Source organism: Esox lucius, chromosome 17 (genome assembly GCF_011004845.1).
Source record: "Esox lucius isolate fEsoLuc1 chromosome 17, fEsoLuc1.pri, whole genome shotgun sequence".
Classification (NCBI taxonomy): Eukaryota; Metazoa; Chordata; class Actinopteri; order Esociformes; family Esocidae; genus Esox; species Esox lucius.
The window spans coordinates 23,836,501-23,855,417 of record NC_047585.1 but is presented as its reverse complement, the minus strand read 5'-3'; the positions used below and the strand labels follow the sequence as shown (position 1 = coordinate 23,855,417).

Below are 18,917 nucleotides of genomic sequence, written 5' to 3'. Positions count from 1 at the left end.
ACTATTTCCAATCCAGCTGCCTATCATCCCGTTAGTTACTACAGTTAATAAAAATGCAAAAGAAAATGTGGGCTGTCTTTAATTTTCCTATAAAAATAATCATTTGAGGTTAGCTATTGTAAATTGTCATTTTTATAATTGCTTAAAATGCAAAGTACAAATGTAGGTGTTAGGCACCTAAAGTAGCAGATAAATGTATTTTATACATTAATAATAACCCATTGAAAATGTTTAAACCGTCTTTCCACAAAAGACATATTTGGACATGTATCTCCTGTTGAATGCCCTCCTGGCTAAAATTACAGGTGGTAGGTGATTTTCTTCATTTCTGTAATTCGTTTCACCAGTGGTTCATTACTGGCATACTATACATAACAGTATCCCTTTGTGAATCCTCCTGAAGAAATGTGCCTACAGAACTGCCTTAATTTTACGTGGCATTGATTCAACAAGATGCTGAAAGCATTCTTTAGAAATGTTGGCCCATATTGATAGGATAGCATCTTGCAGTTGATGGAGATTTGTGGGATGCACATCCAGGGCACAAAGCTCCCGTTCCACCACATCCCAAAGATGCTCTATTGGGTTGAGATCTGGTGACTGTGGGGGCCATTTCAGTACAGTGAACTCATTGTCATGTTCAAGAAACCAATTTGAAATGATTCGAGCTTTGTGACATGGTGCATTATCCTGCTGGAAGTAACCATCAGAGGATGGGTACATGGTGGTCATAAAGGGATGGACATGGTCAGAAACAATGCTCAGGTAGGCAGTGGCGTTTAAATGATGCCCAATTGGCACTAAGGGGCCTAAAGTGTGCCAAGAAAACATCCCCCACACCATTACACCACCACCACCAGCCTGCACAGTGGTAACAAGGCATGATGGATCCATGTTCTCATTCTGTTTACGCCAAATTCTGACTCTACCATCTGAATGTCTCAACAGAAATCGAGACTCATCAGACCAGGCAACATTCTTCCAGTCTTCAACTGTCCAATTTTGGTGAGCTCGTGCAAATTGTAGCCTCTTTTTCCTATTTGTAGTGGAGATGAGTGGTAACCGGTGGGGTCTTCTCCTGTTGTAGCCCATCCGCCTCAAGGTTGTGCGTGTTGTGGCTTCACAAATGCTTTGCTGCATACCTCGGTTGTAACGAGTGGTTATTTCTTCTATCACCTTGAATCAGTCGGCCCATTCTCCTCTGACCTCTAACATCAACAAGGCATTTTTGCCCACAGGACTGCCGCATACTGGATGTTTTTCCCTTTTCACACCATTCTTTGTAAACCCTAGAAATGGTTGTGCGTGAAAATCCCAGTAACTGAGCAGATTGTGAAATACTCAGACCGGCCCGTCTGGCACCAACAACCATGCCATGCTCAAAATTGCTTAAATCACCTTTCTTTCCCATTCTGACATTCAGTTTGGAGATTGTCTTGACCAGGACCACACCCATAAATGCATTGAAGCAACTGCCATGTGATTGGTTGATTAGATAATTGCATTAATGAGAAATTGAACAGTTGTTCCTAATAATCCTTTAGGTGAGTGTATATATTATCAATTCTCTAAGGCTATGCAAACATTTGAGCACAACTGTATGTGATATACAGTGCCATTACCATACTCACATAACATTGTGAGTGTTCATTCATACATGATGTAAATATAGGATTATAAAATGTTAAAAGCACTCATGTGTGTGCCCAACTTTGCCAACAGTGATGATTAGTGGTACATTACACCACACATAGAACAATAACAAAGGGGATGTGTGAAGAAATATGCATTTCCGGGAGAAGAGGAATTTGTTCTCTGTATGTTTAGTGTGACGTTAATGTTCTCCTGTCACTCAGAAAACTGGACCCATTCTTTTAACGTTCTCATGATATGTGTCTAGAACATTAGTATTGTATATTTATTGAACTCTGGTTATGTTATGATTGGTTCTCCTAAAGAGGTGAATTTGGAGCATAAACAGTATGTGGGCCTTCCAGTTATTGTCCACTACCATGCCTCTATCATGAAATCACACAGTCCTCAATTCACAATGCTTTACAGCACACCTAATTCTAGCCCCTCTTTTGGAGTAAATGTATCTAAGGGCAACTTTATGCTTCCAAAGAAATTAGTGCTGACCTACAAACACCCTCTCTAACCACATTGACTTTCAGGGAAGCATTTAACACGTATCTGAATAAGGAGCATGTCAGAGAGTGAGACATAATGCATTTTTTTAATAAAAAAGACAGAACCTCTCATAAAGAAAGGGGTGATGAATCTCCCCTATAAGAGAGCTGTCCAGTGGCCAAACCCTAGCAGGAAGGTCTGAGCAATGCTGCATGCCCACAGTCCACCATTCAGTGTGGCACACTGCGTTAAGTGTGGCTGCAGTATAGTTCAAAGTCTTGTTCAAACCTGGTGCCAGCTATCCTGTGCCACATGCCACAGTGATCCCCCTCAATCCTGGCACTGCCTTGGTCAACACAGCCAGCAGCCACTAGGCTGTTTTCTAGGCAGACATTTCTGGAATACATTACAGAAGATTAAAAATCTTCAGGAACATGAGTTGCTTTAATCTTGGATCTCACATTTTTTTCCTCTCAAACATCCTGCCTGTTACCGCTACATTTCTTCTCATCTCGGCCAATATTGCATCATCATTGCATTTGAAAGACTTGTAATATTAAAGGTGCCGCCTGGGAGTGACATTTTGGGCTGGATGTGTAATAACTTGTTCATGTGTGTATAATCTATAAATAGAATCAGTATCACATCTGTCAGCTTTGAAATTCTAAGTTCCAAAAGCAAATCGTTTTGATGACATCAACAACACCACTTTTACGCCCAGTTGTCATTAACTGTGGACTGAATCTTTAACTGAGCTCTTTTAATCATGACATGTATAGCATGCAACAAACCTCAAGCTCAGTCATGAAAAGTCTTCCACAATAGGGTACTGCAGACAGTTGTCCAAGGAATTATAAAGCATGCAACATTATACAATGATGCATATTGATGAGAGTGCTTCAATCTACACAAATGGGACAATGCATAGATATACAACCCTATGGATCTCTCACAGCCAATCAACCTTGTAGGCCAACAGTCTCTGGTTGGCTCCTCCTGGCTAGTCCGGCTACATGGAAGATAAGTGGATTCCGAGCCAAGGTTGTGTGCTTAGGAGACAGGGATTCCCTACTCGGTGTCCCTCTAGGAGTGTTAAGCTGCAGGGCCAGTTTAGTGTTGGCTGACTGATTGACTGTGATACATGTGCTGAATATTTCATGCCTCCCAGTCTGTGTGTTTGTGTGTGAGAAAGCACCGTGGGAGTCTGTCTCTTTCTAGTGATGTACTGTCTACTGTCTGAGACGGTCTCCACGGCCCCGCTGTCTCTCTTACTTCTCTGTGACCCACTGTGGCAGTATTGAAGTCTGGAGCGCTGTAATACACTGTAGTCAGCATGATTCTGGGCATAAACATTGAGACAATACAATCGATGGAGAACTAGTTAGGATTTGAGTTTTGCCCGGCTGACAGTATGTAAGATTAGAAGGTATAGGTGATGGCTGCCAGGAGCCTTACTGTCTGCGAAGTGTTACAGTAAGAGTAAGCATGAGTAAACATTTTGTACATGTATCACGCAGCTCTGAAGGCCGTGTTTGTGTTTCTGTGTGTCTAGATGACAGCGAGGCTCAGCGTAAAACTGTCCCACTCACACCTCTGGAAAGCTTCTTTGACGACACCCTCAAACAACAAAAGAAGAAGAAACCCAAAAAGATGGAGGGCAAGATGCCGAAAGTCAAGAAAAGGAAAAAGGAGGTAAGCTCTTACAGAATCAGTTGTGTAGTACTCCAAAGTCCGTAGAGGAGACATTGTTAATTGCTAGAACTGTACACCTGTTGAATTTACTGTAAGTTTGGTTTTGAGGACCTATTTAATCTCAACAAGTACCAATAGGCTCTTTGTTTTAGGAGCCATTGGCACCAGTGCAGTGCAAGCTAAGTGCTTTGTTAACCCGGGTAGACTGTGGATCAGGAGTGCTAGAGCATGATGACTGTGCTTGTGACAGTCAACATGGGCACTAGATCAGGATTAGTACAGCATGTGCCAGGAGGTGCCAGCAGGTGCCAGCAACATTGTTCTGACAGCTGAACTCTATGTTGCATTTGTTCCTGACATTCAGACAACAGGCTTTAAAGGTTGCAACACCATTTACCAAAACAGTCGACAAACCACTGCACTTTATTACTTACCATGACTGCTCCTTATGAGGGTGCAAAGGTGGGCTAGGCGTATTGGAGTTTGAGAGTCATGGATTGGTATGGTTTCGGTATGGCGCAAAAATGTTTTGTCAACAGTTACTGTGGCATCGTTAGGCCTGGGCTTCCAGGGCTTTAGTCCTGGTTCTTTTTGGAGTCGAGTGTTTAAATCTTGGAGTGTTTGAATTCAGTCTTGTAAACATTAGAGGCTGGATTCAACACATTGCCCCTTTAAGAGAGGTGCTTCACAATAGCAAATCAGTGATTCATTATTATAGCCTGTGCATCATTGCAATAATGCAGAGTTGTATGTACTGGTAACACAACCTTCTCAGGGTCCCTTACTGTATGGTAATGAAAACGTTTGCCATTACAGCCCAAGCTCCTTAGTCAGGGGAAAGTGGTTGATTTAAAAGCGACAATGTGACAGAGAAAAATATTTTTTGTGTTACAGTTAAAACACAAATGAACCTTAGTTCAGTTTGTGCTGGCTTTGTGTTGCCTGTTTCTCTTTTGTGTTTTCCTGGATTTGGAGTTGAGCAGTATGTGGCGGTAACAGAGCAGGGATGACCCTGTCCACGGCTGCCAGCAATACGGCTGCCAGCAACACTGAATATCTCTGGAGGCCATCCAGTCACAGGCCATTTTGGCTGGCCAGTGCTGATGAGGGGTCTCCCTCTCTTTTCCTTCTCCGTCACACACTCTATCTCCATCCCTCTTTATTATGGTTCACAAGTTGTGCTCGACCATATACTGTGTGTTCGTCAGACAGCGCTCCCTGACAGGAAACAATGACTAGCCGTTATTCACTTACAGTCTCTCCCCAAAGTCTTGTGTCAGACACGAGCCACAGGTCACTGGAAGTCACATCCCCATCAGTGAGCCTCTTTTTCCCCCAGGCCACTCAGAGCTGAAGGAGCCAGCCGTGCACAGACTCCCTCCAGCAGCTTTAGCGCACACCACAGGAGAGCTGTTAGTGCTGATGACTGGCAAGATCTGTTTTTTAGGAGTGAAAGGCCTAGGGGACCGTGCGTGTTGATAGTAAGCATTGTACAGTAACGGTACTGTAAGGCTTTGTGTGTTATAGGTATTGTGAGGAAATGAAGTATGTGTATTCCCCTGAAATTTATTTCTGACACAGTGGGCAGACACTTTAACATACTAGGATAGTCCACTAATGCAGTATGGTACTGCATGTCTTTGTTTAACAGAATTTAAGTTGATACCAAATGGAATATATCAAGGACAACCCTGTTTCCAGAAAAGTTGGGACACTGTAAAATGTAAATAAAAACAGAATGCAATGATGTGTAAATCATTTAAACCCTATATTCAATAGAAAATAGTTTAAAGACAACATATCAATTGTTGAAACTGAGACATTTAATTATTTCTTGAAAATATATGCCCACTTTAAAAAATGCCAGCAACATGTTTCAAAAACGTTGTGACAGAGGCAACAAAAGACTGGAAAAGTTGTGGTAGGCTAAAAAACTAAACCTGGTGGAATATCACACAACTAATTAGGTCAATTGGCATTTGCCGCATTATGAAACGAAAAATACAACAAAGGAGTACCTGAACTGTTGAGCAGCTGAAATCCTATATCAAGCAAGAATGGGAAAACATTTCACTTTCAAAACTACAGCAATTGGTCTCCTCAGTTCCCAAATGCTTACCCAGTCACTCTCTTCTCACTGTATTGTTGGTTACAAGCATATATATACATTGAAGCGTGTGTCTACCTAGAAAAGATCAGGTTTCCAAGACAGTAACCCCCCATGCCAAATGGTCAATGTAAAACATTGCTGGGGTTAGTAGAGCGCAACCTACAGAGAGATAATCTAAACTGAGAGGTTTCTGTTGTTCTCATTATCTAGGCACATTCATCTACGTACATTCACATTGTAATTGTTAATGCTCAGATTCCACACAGAGTGTTGTTAAAAGAAGAGGTAATGCAACACAGTAGTAAACATGCCCCTGTCCCAAATTTTTTGAAACATGTTGCTGGCATCAAATTACATTTTTTACAAAAACAATAAAATGTCAATATTTGATATGTTGTCTTATTTTCAATTAAATATAGGGATAATGATTTGCACATGATTGCATTCTGTTGTTAATTGCATTTTAGGTTGCGTCCCAACTTTTGTGGAAACCGTGTTGTAATAAACTACCTGACTATGGTAAAAGACTGTATTTTTCCTGATTCTCTAGAAGAGTCCTCCTCTTTGTTTCCATCCTTTTTCCCATCGTTTTTCCTGTGTGATTGTAAAGTACTGAACACTGTGCACTCTGCCATCAGTTTTTGGGTTAAGACTATAGCTTTCTCTGTCTTTCTGTGTTAACAGGGGTTCTGCGTCCCTTCCTTTACCATCCCCCACCCCTTTTAATACCCCCCCATTCTCTCCTTCTCTGTATGCGTAAATGAGATTTGTCTAGACTGGTGCTGGAACACAGGCTTTGCAACCACAGGCCTCTGCATAACAAGCTTGTTATGCAAACGGGTCTGATTGGATGGCGTCGTTTCATTGGCGGCTGCTGCTAAACAGTGCATGTGTGTGGTGTGTGTGTGTGGGGGGGAGCTTCAGACTCTTCACTGGTTGGTCACCATGGCAACACGGACTGGCTGGCAGTGGGGCTGGCGGAGCTGCGGCAACGTGAACATTTCCTCTGCACCGCAGAGCGAAACGCTTGCCAGTCTCTCCATGGATACGCACAGGCCTTCTGTGCAACAGGCAACGAGCTGCAGACAGCATGTTAATGCAAGGACGCACACTCACTCACGCACACACACACACACACACGCACACTCAGACACACCAGTGTGCCAGTGCTCACTCATATCTATTAACTTTCAACTGTATAGCCTTTTAACCCAGACGTTGCCATAGAAGGTATGTGTGGATTCAACTCAACAACATTGCTAATTATGCTCTTTCTCCCCATTTCCTCTTGAATGAAAACACCTCTGAATGTCAGGGATATTTGCTGACTCATTGTCTTTGCATGAAATGTCTCCTGAATGACTGAGAGACAGAGGGAGCTGGATTGTAAGTGAACGTAATGACATTGTCGAGAAACAATGTTGTATCTCTGCGCTGGTGTGTATCAGGGAGGAGGTGGAGTAGGAGTAGGAGTTGGCAGCAGTGAACCGGAGGGGCAAGCTTCAGAGCGGGAGGATGACCATCCACTGCAGCGTCCAGAGATGGGCTCAGAGAGCGAGAGCAGCACCTACGCTCCTGTCCCCAACACAAAGAAAAAGAAGAAGCCTAGGGAGAAGAAGGAGAAGAAATCCAAACGAAAGAAAAGAGAGGAGGAGGATGATGATGACGACGACGATGATGATGGAAGTAATAAGGTACACTAAGCGTGTGTCTGTTTGTGCCGATCTTTCGGCCTAGTTTGATCTGTAATTGTGTTGTTAAGGCCTTTGTGGAGTTATAGACTGAACTTACTTCAGTCTTGCTGTGCCCCAGGAGCCCAAGTCGTCCAGCCAGCTGATGAAGGAATGGGGTCTGGAGGATGTGCAGTACGGCTTCACAGAGGAGGATTATACAACTCTCACCAACTACAAGGCCTTCAGCCAGTTCCTCAGGTACTGCAGATGAAGATCAGATTTTACTGCTTGGTTTTCACAGATGGGTTGTCTGGTTGTTACTTAAATCTCTCTAAATAAAAACTGCATAGAGAAACTGGAGCGGTGTGGTGATTACTGATTTTTTTTGAGAGTAAGAGGTAGATTAGATAGACAGCACGACTGCATAGAGAAACTGGAGCTGTGTGGTCACACTAACGCTGTTTTGAGAGAGCGAGATGGACAGAGAGTGTGAGAAATGGAGAAAGAGTGGTAGAGAGAGATCTAGGGAGAGAGAGTGATGGAGAGATAGAGATGGAGGGAGAGCGACAGAGAATGAGTGATGGAGGGAGAGAGATGGAGAGTAGCCAAGTCCCTGAAGTGCCTCCTATCAGGAGGTTTGCTGTGCCTGTGTGTGACAGCCTGGAGATTCATATACTGAATGCATTGACCCAGAATCTCAGAGAGGCCAATGTGCCAAACCACTAGACACTGGCCGACAAATCACAAACACGGTATGCCCCACAAAACAAAGGGGACATCACACGGATAGGTCAACACTAGACCTCTTCGAATGAAGATACACATCTCGCAGGAAATGAGATTACAGAGTTTTTTTCTCTTTCCTTGACTTTTCTCAGGCCACTTATTGCAAAGAAGAACCCTAAAATCCCCATGTCTAAGATGATGACGGTGCTAGGGGCCAAATGGCGAGAGTTCAGTGCCAACAACCCCTTCAAGGGAACATCAGCAACGGCGGTGGCCGCCGCAGTGGCCGCCGCGGTGGAAATGGTCACGGTCGCCCCATCCATCTCTGTCAAAGAGATCACCAGTCTACCCAGTTGTCAGCCTGGGGCTGTCAGGAAAGCCAAAACCAAAGATGGGAAGGGTACAAGCTGTCACTCAAGAATCCTATATCAGATATGTAAAAATACTGTATAGTGATGAAGTTAAGGTACCCTCTTTTTTTAACTCTCTGGTTGTCTTAAAGGGCCTGGAGTTCGACGGAAAACTAAATCTGTGAAAGAGGTGAAGAAAAAAAGTAAAGGGAAGAAGAACAAATCAAAGAAGAAAGCGTCTTCGGTGAGGTTTGGGGCTATAAGTCTCCTTTCTGACTTTTAGTCACAACACAATGACTTGAACAGATAGAGTAGGTCATTGCTCCCACACTCTTGCACAGACAAGTTGGGATATGTGCTTTTTGTGTTAGGCATTTGCCAAAATACAACTTTTGTAGTTAGTGTTCATGCTTAAGTTTGATTGTTATTGTCTCTCTTTGCTGATTGGACGTGTGGTTGGAAATTTCTTGTGTCTGTTGGCAGAGTGAGGAGGACTTTGGGCTGGAGGAGTCAGACTTTGATGACGTCAGCATCCACAGTGCCTCTGTGCGCTCTGATACCTCAGGAAATGCCAAGAAGAAAGCCCGGAAGGGTCATAAAAAAAGGAAAAGTATGATGTACCTCAAATCTACACAAATCAGTTCCAAGATTATGTCCTCCAGCATTTTCACTACCCTATTAATGTATTGACTGCTACTACCGAATGTGTGTAAAGACAGAGTACACTGTCTTGTGTGCAGGAGAGGATGGGGATGGCTATGAGACAGACCACCAGGATTACTGTGAAGTGTGCCAACAGGGAGGGGAGATCATCCTGTGTGACACCTGTCCCAAGGCCTACCACCTGGTGTGTCTGGAGCCTGAGCTGGAGAAGGCCCCCGAGGGCAAGTGGAGCTGCCCCCACTGTGTGAGTAATACAACATGGACTATCACAAAACACAACAAAACTATATCGTCACTAACGCAGTTTGGATCGTTACAACAAAGGGCATTATCCCTATCCCACGCTTGTGCATTCAGGAGAAGGAGGGCATCCAGTGGGAGGCCAAAGACGACGATGATGAGGAGGAGGTTGCAGTTGAGGAAGAGGATGACCACCTGGAGTTCTGCAGAGTGTGTAAAGATGGAGGGGAGCTGCTGTGCTGTGACACCTGCCCGTCCTCCTACCATATCCACTGCCTCAACCCTCCCCTGCCCGACATACCCAATGGGGAATGGTTGTGCCCACGCTGCATGGTGAGTGAATATATCTCCCACCAATCAGTGTTTGGTCAGTGTCACATGATACATTTTGTGAATCTGTTTTTGGTGGGAATGTACTTTTTTCTGTTATTTAAATAGACTGAGAATTGTGTCACTCTCCGTACAGGCTCCTAAGAGAGAACAGAAATGGACCATGCAATCTCACATTGTCTTACCTCCTCTAGTGCCCACCACTGAAGGGGAAGGTGCAGAGAATTCTTCACTGGATATGGGGGGATCCCCCGTTACCTGCTGAGGTTCCCCCGGGCCCTGATGGAGAGACAGTGGGCCAACTAGTCAAGCCCCCCCTGAAGGGACACCCGGAAAGGGAGTTGTTTGTCAAATGGACTGGTCTCTCCTATTGGCACTGCTCCTGGGTCAGTGAACTGCAGGTAAGATGTTTCTTTATTTTTATCTGACTGCTGCTGAGGGATTTGTTCTAAAGTTTTTATATGTTACGGGAAAGCACATTGTTACAATTATTTATTGTGTCTGCACTCTGCCCACTTTGGTGATGAAATGACACTTACTTTTGTAGTACATGTTGTCAAGACTACTATGATTCTTCATGTTTTTAATTTTTCAGTGGGGTCTTTCTCTCACATAATCATTTACGTACCTTGGTGTTTTGTAGTAAGCACAGAGTTCTGTTGACAAAGCAGGGTGTGATTTTCATAGCAATTTATTAGCATTTAAAAAAACAAACATCTTCCACATTTTGTCAGCAGGTTGCTAAAAGCCATCTAAGGATTACATGAGCTGAATCTAAACATGACATGAGCTGAATCTAAACATGACATGAGCTGCAACTAAGCGTGACATGAGCTGAATCTAAACAAAACAATAGCTGAACGTAATGTACAAGCCTTTGAAAATAAGATGGTTTATGCTCCATTGACATTTCAATGAGGTAAACTTATTTTTGTGAGAAATCCTAAAACAAAAAAACTATTTAAATGCATATGAAGTGTGTGCTAAAATAGGACAACACTATGTCCTAGAATTGCCCTAGAATTCAATGACATCTTACCTTTATTTTATGTCCTCGGTTTTGATGATAAGATGATGATGAGTTCAATGGGATGTAAGCAAGCAAGTTTATTTATATAGCACATAGATAGAAGCAATTCAATGTGAAAAATACATAAAAATGCATGTCTGATTGGTAGCCAGTCTGAGCTGTGAGCTGTTTTACAGTTAACAGTTAAGTAATTGCCACTGGGGATACAAACTTAGTAAGCCACAGTTATAATAAATGTTTTGCTATAACTTTAAGACACATGGGTAACATTTAATTACAATTTAGGACAGATCGTTTTTTCATAAGGAATTGGAATGCATTTTTTCTGGTTTTCCGAATTTTTACCCTTTCCTACCTACACAATCAGTAATTTATTTTAACCATAGGTTGAAAAATGTTTTTTTTATTGGACACTAAATAATAATACTGAAGGCAACTTTGTAATATCTTCACGCCATTGTTAGCTAAGCCATGCTTTTGCCTCTGTGTTGTCTGCAGTTGGAGCTGTACCACACAGTAATGTACCGAAACTACCAGCGCAAGAACGACATGGACGAGCCCCCTCCGTACGACTATGGCTCTGGTGAGGATGAGCTGAACAATGAAAAGAGGAAGAGTAAAGACCCTCAGTATGCTGCTATGGAGGAGAGATTCTACCGCTACGGTATCAAGCCAGAGTGGATGGTCATCCACAGGATCCTCAACCACAGGTGCCCACCCCAGACTCACGCGCGTCCTTTCCCTGTGCATACACTGTCTTTCTTATGCAATGGAGAGAACGAATGACAGGAATCTGGAAACCATACCTTTTTTGCCCAGGTTTAAAAATGTGTAAAAGTAACTGCCGTCCTTCCTTTTTCTATTGTGAAGTTCAATTCAAAAGCTTGAAGCAATTGTTCCTTGTGTTCTCCACAGTTATGACAAGGATGGGGATGTGCACTACCTGATCAAGTGGAGAGACCTGCCTTATGACCAGTGTACCTGGGAGGTGGATGACTTTGATGTCCCTGATTATGATAACGCCAAACACTCCTACTGGGACCACAGGTCAGCTCAGATTCACACTGTCTTCTCTCTCGCACTCTCTCTCTATTGCTGTCTCTCATACACAAACATGCAGGCACACACACACACACACACACACACACAAACATATTTCACATGTTTTCATCAACTACTATAATTTTGCAGGGAGCAGATGATTGGTGATGACCAGCGCCCCTTAGTGGTGAGAAAGGGAAAGAAGGGCAAAGAAGAGGAGAAGAGAAGGGAACGAGAAATCCCTCCTGACGCTCCAATTATAGATGTGAGTGGGCATTATTACTTGGGACTGAACCATACAGTCCTACTGGCTTAACTATAAACTGATAAACCTCTTTTACTAGCCTACCATCAAGTTTGAACATCAACCCTGGTACATCAATGCCACTGGGGGCACCTTACACCCGTACCAGCTGGAAGGTCTGAACTGGCTGCGGTTTTCCTGGGCACAGGGGACAGACACTATTCTGGCAGATGAGATGGGCCTGGGCAAGACTGTCCAGACCATTGTGTTCCTCTACTCACTCTACAAGGAGGTGGGTGGCTTTAAGAAGGACAGGTGTCTATTAGTTTAGTATTGTTCTATGACATTATTAATTAATAAAACATGCTGGAATCGTTAGTACTGATGAAATGTATTACAATTTCTGTGGCATTAACTGACAAAACATACAACTGAAAGGGCCAAGCTAAAACATGTCTTCTAATTTCAGGGTCATTCCAAAGGTCCATATCTGGTCAGTGCCCCCCTATCCACGATAATCAACTGGGAGAGGGAGTTTGAGATGTGGGCCCCAGACTTCTATGTGGTCACTTACACTGGAGACAAAGAAAGTCGAGCAGTCATCAGGGAGAATGAGTTTACTTTTGAGGACAGTGCAGTCAAGACAGGCCGCAAGGTCTTCCGTATGAAGGTATCCCAATAAAGTACACTTATGATCTATTGGTTCTTAGTAATCATTGACAATTATTTAATTTACAGGACTAAGGACAGCAGTTTTCATATTCACAATCTCTCTTTTGGTCTTGACAGAAAGACACTGCCATCAAGTTCCATGTGTTGCTGACATCATACGAGCTGATCACCATTGATCAGACAATTCTGGGCTCAATTAACTGGGCCTGCCTTGTTGTGGATGAGGCACACAGACTGAAAAACAACCAATCAAAGGTAACCAACCACAATAGAATTGTGTAATAGAAATCTTTTCCAATATCTAAATTCTGATGTATCGATAACATCATACACTATCGGTGTGGTTTAGAAACACAATTTTCCCAGTTTTTATTGAAATGTAAGCAGTTCAAGTACAACGAATATCCTGTAAGGTTTCTATAGGTGAACAGTAAACTCCCAGAGGTAAAAAAAAAAAAAAAAGATAAAAAAGTACATTTCAGAGTTATAAAAATAATTAACAGGAGGAGTCAACAGCTTGTGTGATAGATGACTCACAGGACAACAGCATCAAGCGCAGCGTAACACTGGTCAAATTAAGAAAGTCTCAGTTTCATCTGTGGAGAGCTGCAGGTTTAACAGGTTGAGTGGCATTAAAAAAGCCATGGCAAAATAAGAAAAAGAGGCTTGTCAGGGCCATGAAGCACCGCCAGTGGACTGCTGAAGACTGGAAGGTCTTATGGACCGATTAATCAAAATGTGAAATATTCAGTTCATTACGCAGGGTTTATAAACACCATCAAGTAGGCGAAAAGATGGTTCCTTAGTGTGTCACACACACAGTCAAACATGGAAGAGGAAGCGGAATGGTCTTGGGCTCTTTTTCTGGATCCAGAGTTGGCGACTTGCACAGTGAGTTCCAAAACCAAAACGGCTACCACAGCATTTTGCAGGGCCATGCAGTACCCTCCGGTGTACGTCTAGTTGGACAGGGGTTCATCCTACAGCAAGATAATGACTGAAAACATACCTCCAGGCTATGTCAGATCTACCTTAGAAGAAAAGTACAAGACAGTAGGCTTCAAGTTATGGAATGGCCAGCACATTCTCTAGACTTGAACACCATCAAGCTGGTTTATGGGATGAACTGGTCAGAAGGAGGAAAGCAAATCAACCTACAAGTTCAACACATTTGTTGGAACTACTGCAACAGTGTTGGGAAGAACTTTCTGAACAATATTTGATTTCCATTGTTGAAAGAATGCCACGAGTGTGTTCGGCTGGTGGGTATTTTGTCAAAAATCTAAAATGTAGATTCAATTTTGTTAAGCAAAATTATTCCATTATTTATTTTCTGTTTCCAACTGTATATTTGCTTGTATCCCAGTGAGCAAAGTTGGACCAAAAATCAGGATGTGGAAGCTGCATCACACTGTCCAAGCACTGCCAAGAAAAGACTGTTTCTCAAAACTCAGCACTCAAACAAGGAGACTTGTAAAAGAAGCCACTGAGGCCAACAATAACTATGAATGAGCTATGGAGTTCAGTGGCTGAGTGTAATACAATTTATTCACTCACTAATAAAAGTCACTCTGGATAGGAGTGTCTGCAAAATGTTACCAATATCAAGAGTTCTACATAAAACTGGTATGTATTAGAGGGTGGCTAGAAAAAAGACATTACTCAAAAGGTACTATCCTAAAGCATGAGAGTGACCTAGCTGGGATCTAGAAAACTGTTTTCTTGTCAGAAACTAAGGTAGAGCTTTTTGGCTAAAACTCAAAAAGCATGTGTGTTGCAAACAAAACATTGGCCATGCCTCAATATACACAATCCTTACAGTGAAGTATAGTGGTGGCAGCATCATGCTGTGGGCATGCTTCTCTTCAGCTGGGACTGGGGATCTTGTTAAAATTGAAGGAAGAATGTATTGACCAAATACAGGGACATTTTCCAAACAAACCTGTTTCAATCTGCAAAAAGAAATGAAGCGTGGGGAGAAATTCACCCTTCCAGGACAATGATCCCAAACACCAAGCCAAAGCCATGTTGGAGTGTCTCAAGTACAAAAAGGTAAATGTCCTACAATGGCCCAGTCAAAGTATTGACCTCAGTCCCATTGGGAATCTGTGGCACTATTTGAAAATTGACATCCACAAGCATTGTCCAACCAACCTGACCAGCCTGGAGCAAATCTGCAAAGAAAAATGGGCCAGAATTACTCTACCACTGTGTGGGAAGCTGGTACATACATATGAAATTACTTTAAGCTGTTACTGCAAGGAAAGATGGTTCTACAAAATATAAATGTGTGGAGTTGAATACTTATGCAAGCAACATATTTCAGTTTAGAATGTTTCCTACAAATATTTCCCAACGTAAAAACAATGTCACCATACAATCATTTTGTGTCAGTATTTAAAAATAAAATATAAAACAGAATGAAATCAATGTACCATTTGTAATTAAGTTCAATGAAACTATTTTTCAGGGGTCTGAATACTTTTCCAAGGCATTTCTAATGTGGATGGCGCTGTGTCAGTTTTTCAGAATCCTCAATGGGTATAAGATCTACTATAAGCTGCTGTTGACTGGCACTCCTCTACAGAACAACTTGGAAGAGCTGTTTCACCTGCTCAACTTCCTAACTCCAGAGAGATTCAAGTAAGAGCTGTGCAGGTTTTGTACCTTCCCCAATTGTCCTGGCCACTCCATTAGCCTGCCACTATAACCTATTACAGTAGCAAATTGAGATGGTACCTTCTTTAAAAGGGGCTTATAAACCATTTTGCTGTGTCTGTGCTCTTTCTGTGAACAGTAACCTTGATGGATTTCTGGAGGAGTTTGCTGATATCTCCAAGGAGGACCAGATCAAAAAGCTGCATGACCTTCTGGGCCCTCACATGCTCAGGAGACTCAAAGCAGACGTGTTCAAAAACATGCCTTCAAAGACAGAGCTCATTGTACGAGTCGAGCTCAGTCCCATGCAGAAGTTAGTCCTCTTGTAGTACTTTTCCATTCAATTTCCTATTGCTTAAACCTCTTGAGTTGTTCCCTTAGACTAAATCCCTCCTCTCACCTTTGATCTCTGACCCATAGGAAGTACTACAAGTTCATCCTGACGCGGAACTTTGAGGCGCTCAACTCCAAGGGTGGTGGCAACCAGGTGTCCCTGCTCAACATCATGATGGACTTGAAGAAGTGCTGCAACCACCCCTACCTGTTCCCTGTGGCAGCTGTGGTGAGTGAGGGAGGAGTGATGGATGGTAGAGGAGAGGGAGGGATAGAGGAAGGGAAGGGTGAGACCGCGGTAAGGGTTAAGCGGATATACCATGATGGGGCTAAGAGGAGATACCATGATATGGGCTAAGAAAAGATAGGATGATTGAGGCTAAGAAGAGATACCATGATAGATGTTACCATATGTTGTGGAAGAATGATAGGTTATCAATATGCAGGTTTGCTTGTCAGTAACAGTTGACTGTCTAGGGGGCTGTGGTGTCTCATCAGGTTATTGTCTCTCTGCACACGCAGGAGGCACCAGTGTTACCTAATGGCTCTTATGATGGGAACCAGCTTGTCAAGTCCTCAGGCAAACTCACCCTACTTCAAAAGATGCTAAAGAAACTCAAAGATGAAGGACACAGAGTTCTCATCTTCTCCCAGATGACAAAGATGCTGGATCTGCTTGAGGACTTTCTAGAATATGAGGGCTACAAATATGAACGCATTGATGGGGGAATTACAGGAGGCCTACGACAGGAGGCCATTGACCGTTTCAACGGTAGGTTTTGCTGCTGTTCTGTCCTGGTCAAGTAGACACTGCACAGGCAACACACGTCTGCATATACTCAGTGACTTTGTTCCTTGATACTTTTTGCAGCACCGGGCGCTCAGCAGTTCTGCTTTCTGCTCTCCACCCGAGCTGGAGGCCTTGGCATCAATCTGGCCACGGCTGACACCGTTATCATCTACGACTCAGACTGGAACCCTCACAACGATATCCAGGTAGTGTGGAATATGGTACACGAACAGAAGCAAACATAGGCATACCTTATATAGGCTTTGTGAGCTTTATAAATCTCAAAATCTTGTGAAGAGTCTCTCCCCATTTCTATTCTTAATGAAATTCCTGATCTATTTTTTTTGGTATTTTGCCGGACCGTGTAAGCGAAGCATGCCAAGAAGAGTGAATGTCTCTTACTGGCTGACTGACTACCCCTTGTTAAATAGGGTAGTGGTTAGAGAAGCAGACTGCCATGCAGGCGACCGTTGTTTGAGCCTCGCCTCAGTCAAAACAAATGATGCATTAGGATTTGTTCGGGATTGACAAAACCTTTGTTTGCCACAGCCTTCAGGAGCTACATTATAGTAAGCCTAAAATAAAAGTGTTTACGGTTATATTGTGGCTATTTCTGGTGGATTTTTTAAGTATGCATCCGTGCATAATATTTGGGGTAATATAGATCACAACCCCTGGCTAAGGGGTCGGTGCGCTGAGGATCGGGCGGCAGTCGAAGGCGGGGGCCTTGACAACCCGATCCCTGGACACGGAAACTAGTTCTAGGGATGTGGAACGTCACCTTGCTGGCGGGGAAGGAGCCTGAGAACGTGCGTGAAGTTGAGAGGTTCCGACTAGAGATAGTCGGGATCACCTCCACGCACGGCTTTGGCTCTGGAACCACACTCCTTGAGAGAGGATGGACTCTTCACCACTCTGGAGTTGCCCATGGTGAGAGGCGGCGGGCTGGTGTGGGTTTGCTTATAGCTCCCCAGCTCTGCCGCCATGTGTTGGAGTTTACCCCGGTGAACGAGAGGGTCGTTTCCCTGCGCCTACGGGTCGGGGATAGGTCTCTCACTGTTGTTTGTGCCTACGGGCCGAACGGCAGTGCAGAGTACCCGACCTTCTTGGAGTCTCTGGGAGGGGTGCTGGAAAGTGCTCTGACTGGGGACTCCATCGTTCTACTGCAGGACTTCAACGCCCACGTGGGCAACGACAGTGACACCTGGAGGGGCGTGATTGGGAGGAACGGCCCCCCTGATCTGAACCTGAGCTGTGTTCAGTTATTGGACTTCTGTGCTTGTCACAGTCTGTCCATAACGAACACCATGTTCAAGCACAAGGGTGTCCATCAGTGCACGTGGCACCAGGACACCCTAGGCCGCAGGTCGATGATCGACTTTGTTGTCGTTTCATCTGACGTGCGGCCATATGTCTTGGACACTCGGGTGAAGAGAGGGGCGGAGCTGTCAACTGATCACCACCTGGTGGAGAGTTGGATCCGATGGCGGGGGAGGAAGCTGGACAGACTCGGCAGACCCAAGCGTACTGTAAGGGTCTGCTGGGAACGTCTGATCGAGTTTCCTGTCAGAGAGATCTTTAACTCCCACCTCCGGCAGAGCTTCGACTGGATCCCGAGGGAAGCTGGAAATATTGAGTCTGAGTGGACCATGTTCTCCACCGCCATTGTCGAAGCGGCCGCTCTGAGCTGTGGCCGTAAGGTCTCCGGTGCCTGTCGAGGCGGCAATCCCCGAACCCGGTGGTGGACACCGGAAGTAAGGGATGCCGTCAAGCTGAAGAAGGAGTCCTATCAGGCCTGGAGTACTTCAAGGATCTCCTCAATCCCGCCGTCACGTCTTCCATTGAGGAAGCAGAGGATGAGGGCTCAGAGGTGGACTCGTCCATCACCCGGGCTGAAGTCACAGAGGTAGTCAAGAAACTCCTCGGTGGCAAGGCACCGGGGATGGATGAGATCCGCCCTGAGTACCTCAAGTCTCTGGATGTTGTGGGGCTGTCTTGGTTGACACGCCTGTGCAACATCGCGTGGTGGTCGGGGACAGTGCCTCTGGGATGGCAGACCGAGGTGGTGGTCCCTCTTTTTAAGAAGGGGGACCGGAGGGTGTGTTCCAACTACAGGGGGATCACACTTCTCAGCCTCCCCGGGAATGTCTATGCCAGGGTACTGGAGAGGAGAATATGGCCAATAGTAGATCCTCGGATTCAGGAGGAACAGTGTGGTTTTCGTCCGGGCCGTGG

At 44.2% G+C, this 18,917-nt stretch overlaps 1 protein-coding gene across 6 annotated transcripts in view; it reads left to right on the top strand.

Moving 5' to 3' along the window:
* The window catches only part of chd5 (chromodomain helicase DNA binding protein 5), a 48,138-nt gene that overhangs the window by 10,893 nt on the left and 18,328 nt on the right, over nt 1–18,917 (top strand). For 4 of the 6 annotated variants that reach the window (XM_010881714.5, XM_010881717.5, XM_010881715.5 and 1 more), the window contains exons 3-23: nt 949–1,005; nt 3,683–3,822; nt 7,381–7,626; nt 7,745–7,863; nt 8,484–8,731; nt 8,834–8,925; nt 9,165–9,291; nt 9,422–9,588; nt 9,702–9,917; nt 10,109–10,315; nt 11,443–11,654; nt 11,860–11,991; nt 12,136–12,250; nt 12,330–12,521; nt 12,699–12,899; nt 13,019–13,156; nt 15,423–15,544; nt 15,699–15,872; nt 15,980–16,121; nt 16,415–16,664; nt 16,764–16,888. In XM_010881714.5, coding sequence (XP_010880016.2) covers nt 949–1,005; nt 3,683–3,822; nt 7,381–7,626; nt 7,745–7,863; nt 8,484–8,731; nt 8,834–8,925; nt 9,165–9,291; nt 9,422–9,588; nt 9,702–9,917; nt 10,109–10,315; nt 11,443–11,654; nt 11,860–11,991; nt 12,136–12,250; nt 12,330–12,521; nt 12,699–12,899; nt 13,019–13,156; nt 15,423–15,544; nt 15,699–15,872; nt 15,980–16,121; nt 16,415–16,664; nt 16,764–16,888 — 3,422 coding nt within the window. Of the gene's footprint in view, nt 1–948; nt 1,006–3,682; nt 3,823–6,926; nt 7,163–7,380; nt 7,627–7,744; nt 7,864–8,483; nt 8,732–8,833; nt 8,926–9,164; nt 9,292–9,421; nt 9,589–9,701; nt 9,918–10,108; nt 10,316–11,442; nt 11,655–11,859; nt 11,992–12,135; nt 12,251–12,329; nt 12,522–12,698; nt 12,900–13,018; nt 13,157–15,422; nt 15,545–15,698; nt 15,873–15,979; nt 16,122–16,414; nt 16,665–16,763; nt 16,889–18,917 lie in introns of those variants that run through there. The other 2 variants (XM_010881716.5, XM_010881718.5) reach the window with 2 other exon arrangements.